Here is a 7,514-nt window from a genome sequence, read left to right on the forward strand (position 1 = left end):
GAACTTGTCCAGAGCATAAAGGAAACTTATACTTAATTATTTAATTATATCATAAAATAAAGCTAATCAATTTATTCTGGTAATGAATTTTCTGTCCTTTTTTTGCAGCAGTGTGACTGACAAGATTCCCTCTTATCCATCTTCACTATGCACAAGGTTTTGCTAGCGATCCAAGTTGGCGATTCGTGGCAAATAATACGCATGGAAGACGTCACATTTGCTGAATTGGCTTCTTTCGGACGGGACAAAGTTACATAACGGGATCATGAGCCTAACCATCGACCTTCCTCTTCTGGTTTGTATGAATATATCCGTAGTGTTATAATAATGAACATATTGAGTATAGTCGTGAATCCTGACACTGTCAATAAACATTCCTTTGCTTCTCCAGCTCTCTATTTTACAAGGGCCCTGGCGACAGTCTGACGGCTGTAACATCATTGAACATGAACATGACCTTTGAGATTCAGGGATGTGATATGGTTTTCACTAGATCAGCATATTATCGTATATCGCCATACATGATGGCCTCACGAGGTGACTTTGAGGTCACGAGGGGTATCACGTTGTCTGCTATCGATGAACGATAACGCAATTTTGTCTCCAACCATACTTGCACCAGTCTGAATTCGTTAACCAAGGAAGGAAGATGGCGCTAAGAGAGGCAGTGCTGTTTGTGGCTTTCCTTGCTGCAGGTATGTATGCATAAAACAACTCCATTAGGTGGCTGAATGTGATGTTCCTTGGTGCAAGTATGCATGTATAAAGCAACTCCTTCAGTTAGTCGAATGTGGCGTTACTTGGTTTAAGTATATATGTGTAAGCCTCTTCGTCAGGTGGTTGAATGTGGCGTTCCTTGCTGCAGGTATGTATGTGTAAAGCAAAACTGTTAAGTTGTTGAATGAGGTCAGTCAAAGGATTGTCAGATACAGACTCATATCTGTACAGACTGCAGCGACACAGCTTCGTGGAATACTGTTGAGTAGTATGGGTGTTGAATCCAAGTCACGACAACATTCCTTGTTCCCAACATTCCCTATACTGCTACAGTGATGACTCCAGTTTCCGTTACCATGATAATTCTCGAATATCACTAAATGTATTCTTTAAAAATAGAAACGTGCCACGTTGACTGATCGCATATAACTGATTCAAACAGGTCATCATTGCTCAATTACACTTACGTCATCACTTAACAGGTTTCCGGAAGATGATCATGCACAGAGTCTTTGGTAAAACCAGAGGCCTATTAAACTCACCTGGTCAGAGTGAAGCGTCAGTATCCGGTGTGACCACTATGACCATTGCTCACGGCTTGGGAAGGAAGGAGATGCCGACTTGCTTTTTAATGTTTTGACACTGTTGCTGAAGGCCTGTGTTCAGTAGTTGCAGTGTCTGAGTTGACGGATTATACTGTAACAATCGTCCATCAAGAGTATCCATTTGATGTTCAGTGGGACACAAAGTCCTCTCAAACACGTGCAGGGTGACATGGAGCATTCACATCCTCCAAAGATCAACCGTACCTTATAGATATTGTATTCAGTCTGTCATGAAATTGGAAGTTAGGTACCCTTTCCAGATCTCTTGTCGGTGTCGTCTCCACAGTTCTGCTCCGAATTTAGGACCATCGACTGTTGAAAATATGTACATTTACTGAACAGAACTGTATCATACATATATATATGTTTTGTATAGATTCTAAATTAGTAATTCTAAACCACCGACTGTTGCAAACAGACATGTTTGTTGTTTAACACTGAAGTCCATATCAGGCAAGACAAAGGCAGACCGTCCATTAACAGAATTTGCGTAAAATATTGTAGTTTGTGAGGAGTTAATATCGACAGGATGGACAGGTTGGAATGCGTTTAAATGCAAGTCATGTTGTTCAGTGTTACATGTGTAAACTGTTGTATATTTTATGAAAGGTATGGCAATAATGGCTCCAAGATGTTTCCTTTGTCTTTGGTGCCTGGATATATGGCCTGAACACTTAATGTGTTACAGTATTACAGTGCATGGTCTAACATATTTGTTACCGTCTGGTGATCTAGTATACGTGTTAGGAGCCACTGATGTAGCATGATCTAATTTGTGTGTTACAGTCCAAAGTCAGCTGTACGATCCTCTGTATAAAGAACTGAAATCACGACACACGGAAAACACCATCCCCGTCAGCTCTGCAGGTGACACACTCAACGTAACAATCAACTTAACCCTACTGAAGATATCGTCTCTGGTAAGTGTCTATTATGACGATGGTGGTTTGTTTGGATTCAGCTGTATGCCAAAACAACATGTTTTGTTGTGGGTTATTTTTAATTCAATAAATGTGTCATTGTCTCCAGAACCTGAGAACAGGGGACGCTGAACTTGACACTTGGACCCACTATGAGTGGTTCGACAACAGGTTGACTTGGGAGCCCTCGGAATACGGAGACGTGTCCTTGATCAACCTCCCTCCCTCCGACATATGGCGTCCTGACATTGTTCCCTACCGAGGGTGAGTATATTCATCAAAACGAAGTTGTACTACCACACGCTTTAACCACCCGCCTCCTATATCCATTTAATTGATAACATAAAAGATGATGAGTGGGTTCATTGTCTTTCATTGGATACCCAATACATCAATCATGGGTGCCTTCCTTGTCTTTCGTTGGACACCCAGTACATCTATGAGGGGTAGGTTCCTTGTCACGCATTGGATCACCAATACATAAATGATGAGTGAGTTCCTTGTCCTTCACTTGTGTTTGTTTTAAACAAATTTTATTCGAAAAACAAATGGATTAGGCACAAATTATCCCACTTAGGAACGCCATCTCCCAAAGCATCCACGATAAGTGAGTTACATGACTTTCATTGGACCCCCAACACATCAATAATGGGTTTGTCCATTGTCTTTCCTTGGATCCCCAATACACCCATGACAGTTTGGTTGCTTGTGTTTTATTGGGATGTATCGTCAACACACATCATACCTTACTGGTTGGAACTGAGGAACGACTGTTGTCAAAATTATACTCAGCATGAGCAATCTGGTTGCATTGTAACCACACATACCACACTGTACTGGTTGGAATCAAGGGACCATAGTTATATCATGCTAGACTCAGCCTGAGTAATCAGGATGCGGTGTCAAGACACATCATATCCGACTCGTTGGAGAGGTGAGTTAAATCCAAATTAGATCTCCAATACATCCAGTTCATCCACGATGCGTGGCTTCCTTGTCTTTTATTTAATACATCCATGATGAGTGGTTTCTATGTGTTTCACTATATCCCGAATTCCTCCATAATCAGCGAGTTACTTCTTTTTCATTGGATCCCCACTACATCCACGATGAGCGTGTAGCTTGTCTCTGTTTCAGACATGCTGATGTCGAAGATGTCCCTGCGGTTTTGTCCAACACAGGACGCATATACTATATTCCACCAACAAGCATGAAGGTTCGATGTGACGTATCCAAGTACACCACCGACGGCACAGTGACATGTTCACTGAAGATTGGGTCCTGGACGTATAATGGGAACATCATGGATGTCCAGAACAAAACCTCCGAGATCGACGTGTCCGAGTACTACCACGATGACCAATGGGATATCATCGAACATTCCATGCAGAGAGTTGTTGCCCACTACGCATGTTGTCCCGAACCCTATCCTTCTATCATTGCCACCATGACTTTGAAGGCTAAAAGACATGGTCTACTGGGCTGGAGCTTGTTTCACTGAATAGAATGCAGTTGTTTTACAAACAGGACATGGATGTGATCAAAACTTGATTCTAAGGATGAAAACGCTATATTCATAGTTTATAGAGGTGATTCATGTGGCTTTGGCAGTAACTGTGTATTACCAATATATAAATTTGAACATATACAAATGTAGTGAACTCAAATAGAGTCGAATGTCTATCTTTCTTGAAATATCAAAATTAAATGATCTTAATCAAGTATATATACATTTGATTGGGTAAAAATGTATATATAAATAAGACTGTAATTATATAACATTAAAATACTTCTCTGAACTACAAATGGTCGTTTTGTTTTTTGTTCGGATTAAGTTGTTGGCTGTGTTTAATGTGTGTGTGTGTGTGTGTGTGTGTGTGTGTGTGTATGTTTGAGTGTGTTTATATATCTGTTGTATGCGTTTCTACATGTTTCAACGGATGTCTCTACGTGCGTGTGTGCATTTGACACTGATTGTGTGTGTCTGTGTCTTTGTTTGAGGCACTTTATCAGTATGCTTGAGGTACTCGGTCGTAAGACACAGTTGCTTGTGATATAATATCTATATACTAGTCAAACAGCCAAGCCCCTCGGAGGAGACCAGAAATGTAAGTCTAGAAACCCAAAACCCAAACTCCACTGTGACTACTTTTTGACAAAATTCAACACGCAGCTATCATAACTATAAGATGACAATTACAAAATGAAAAAGAAAATGTTTTTCGAAAAGTCAAGATTAAAACTACTTAGCCCCAAAATAATCATGACTGGTTGTACATGGAAAAGCTGATTGGCAGAAGAATGGGATAATGACCAACTGCAAAAGAAAGTTGTCAGTGCTTTGAACATTGCCTTTGTGTGATAGAAGTTAGTGCTATATAAATACTCTTAGGTTTTACAGATTAAGATGAAAATGCACCAGAGAGGGTTCGGGGGATCCTGGGACAGTCAAACTGGTGGGGCTATACACACTTCATCCGTCCCACTTCATCTGCATTTGTATTAATGTGAAATAGTTAAAATTGACTGGTCACCTTCGCTTCTTCTTTAAGTGAATCAGACAAAGAGCAGTGTGGGACGATATGAGATCACTGACATACCCTGAATTTACTTAGCGAAACAGACCCGTGATGGTTTTCAGCCTTCATTCTTCAGCAACCCATGCTTGCTACAAAAGGTGACTAAGATCGTCGTCACTAACGGGAGGTCACTAACGGGATCGGGTGGTCAGGCTCGCTGACTTGGTTGACATATGTCATCGATGCTCTTGTTGTTAATCACTGGATTGTGTGGTCTAGAGTCGATTATTTACAGACCGCGGCCATATAGCTGGAATATTGATGAGTGCAAGTAAAACTAAACTCACTCACTTACTTAACGAAAATCAGAACTATAGCATGAGTTCCAAATGATCGGTGGCTGCAGGTGAAATTTAACAGATTAGCAATTGTGTCTTCTTCTCTATAGCATAGTTGTGTTTAATTCATAATTGCATGATTTTGAAAATTAATTAACAACGAAAAAACTTCAAATTGTTCAAATTTTAGAACGATGTAATTAAATGCAACGTGAATACGTGATGCCTTTCAGACACGGATGAGATTCATTCCCTTTAAGGGTCAGAACATGTATGTTACTGAAGATTGAAGAAGCGTCATCCCATCTACAATGTGCATTGCATTTGGACACGTTCTTAAAGACATTATCTGTTTTCTCATTACGTTATTCTTTAACATGGACAATGCCATACCTAGGGAGCCTATAAGTATTGGAAATATACTGAACATCATTGAAAACGCACCACCCCTAAAATTGTGGATTTCTAAAAGCAGAAGTGAGCAATCTATGTAAATTTTACATATTTGTGTAGACCAATGTTTGATAAAGAAAAGAAGCAAAAAACAATCAAGCAAAACAGTGAAGATTTAATGCAGCTGACAATGAAATAAAGATGGGGTCAAAATGGAAAGTCAGTAGCGTGTATGACCCCCGTTAGCAGCAACACAAGCTGTGCAACGTCTCCTCATTGAACGGATAAGTCTCTGAATAAAGTCCTGAGGCACTGCATTCCACTCTTGCTGCAAGGCATTGTCGAGTTCCCCAAGGTTGTTGATCTGCGGACGACGTGCGAGGCGTTGGCCGATGTAATCCCACAAGTGTTCGATGGGTGACAAATCTGGTGACAATGCAGGCCAATGAAGTAGAGGAATGTTGTTGTTAGCCAGATACTGTATCGAAACACGTGCAGTGTGGGCTCGTGCATTGTCATGTTGAAATGTGTGCAGATCTTGATGCTGGTGAAAGAAGGGAACGACGTTGTTCTGAAGAATGTTGTCACGGTAGTAAACGGCATTCACTCTGCCACGACAAACAATCAGAGCGGTTCTGTGGTGATAACTTATCCCTCCCCACACCATAATGCTGCCTTCACCCCACCGATCGGTTTGCACAACACAATCCTGATGATAACGTTCACCCCGTCGACGCCATACCCGTAGACGCCCGTCAGCATTTCGCAAGTGAAAACGCGACTCGTCGGAGAACACCACACCATGCCAACGTCGTAACAACCACACACGATGCTGTTCAGCCCATTGTCGGCGTTCACGGCGATGCCTGTCAGTCAGGATGGGTCCAACGTAAGGGCGTCGACAACGTAACCCTGCCGCACGGAGACGGCGTCGGACGGTGGAAGCGCTGATCAAACCACGTCGACCCTGGACAGCGTTGGCGGTTCTGGCAGCGGGCAAGGTTCGATCCCGAATATGGCGCCGTACAATGTCTCGATCTTGACGAGGGGTGGTAACACGTGCCTGACCTGGGCGTTGCCTGTCCCTGCTGGTTCCTGTTTGTTGGTATCTGTTAGCAAGCCTCAGAATGGTCGAATGATGACACCCAAATCGTCGTGCAATGTTTCTGCTTGAAGCGCCGACCTGCAACATACCCAAGGCCTGTTCTCGTTCCTCTGGTGACAATCTTGGCATGGCGAAAAAACTTTACTTACGAAAGTACTGCGAAAATGAGAACGGTTTTGTGCCGAAGGTCATTTATACCCCTGAACAGCATGCTTTCTGCATGCAATTTGTGCCCTTCGTGTGTGATGTGCATGAATTTTGTTGTTTTCATGTGATGTGTTCGATGATGTGTTCGAACGATCCGTAGTTTTACTGTAGAGCGTTATTTACGATCTAGTGTGTTATTATCAAAATTCCCACCATTAATTTTCCATTTCCAAAAGATTCTATTGCCTTATTTCAAAATTTACAGGTGGTGCGTTTTCAATGATGTTCAGTATATTTGTAAACATGTCTTGATTACCAACATTCCGACGAGTTATTTGGTTACAATGAAAATGACAAGAGCATTCCAGTGTGTATTTTAGTACGCCTCAGTCACTTTTGGAAACATTTTAAAACAGACTGATGTATAATAATGAAACATGGATGACAACTTCTTGTATACGGCATAGAGCGACGTGTCCATATAGATTCATACACCGTTATCAAGCTAAGCGTGACTACAGCGAAATGATCCACAGTGTATTTGTAATATATTTTGACAAATAGCAGATATAGTATGACCAGAAATTATTCAGAATTTCAAAATTGTAAATGTTTTATTTCTTTAACTTATTACACAGGAATTAAATGTGTATATCAACAGGACATAACTCCAGATTCAGAGACAGGTGAACAGTTGGTATTTTGTTTAGTCACCATGAGCAGCAATGCAGGCTTCAATGCGGCGGGGCATACTACTGATCAAAGAAGTT

The 7,514-nt window shown here is 41.4% G+C and overlaps 1 protein-coding gene across 1 annotated transcript; it reads left to right on the forward strand.

Annotated features, from left to right (window-relative positions):
* The first annotated feature begins 540 nt into the window (after positions 1–540).
* LOC137261597 (acetylcholine receptor subunit alpha-L1-like) lies at positions 541–4,048 on the forward strand. Its single transcript, XM_067799375.1, has 4 exons — positions 541–695; positions 2,109–2,242; positions 2,352–2,506; positions 3,380–4,048. The coding sequence occupies exons 1-4, from the start codon at positions 650–652 to the stop codon at positions 3,741–3,743; spliced, it is 699 nt and encodes a 232-aa protein (XP_067655476.1). The 5' UTR covers positions 541–649; the 3' UTR covers positions 3,744–4,048.
* The last annotated feature ends 3,466 nt before the right edge of the window (positions 4,049–7,514 follow it).

This window comes from Haliotis asinina, chromosome 14, assembly GCF_037392515.1.
Source record: "Haliotis asinina isolate JCU_RB_2024 chromosome 14, JCU_Hal_asi_v2, whole genome shotgun sequence".
NCBI lineage: Eukaryota > Metazoa > Mollusca > Gastropoda > Lepetellida > Haliotidae > Haliotis > Haliotis asinina.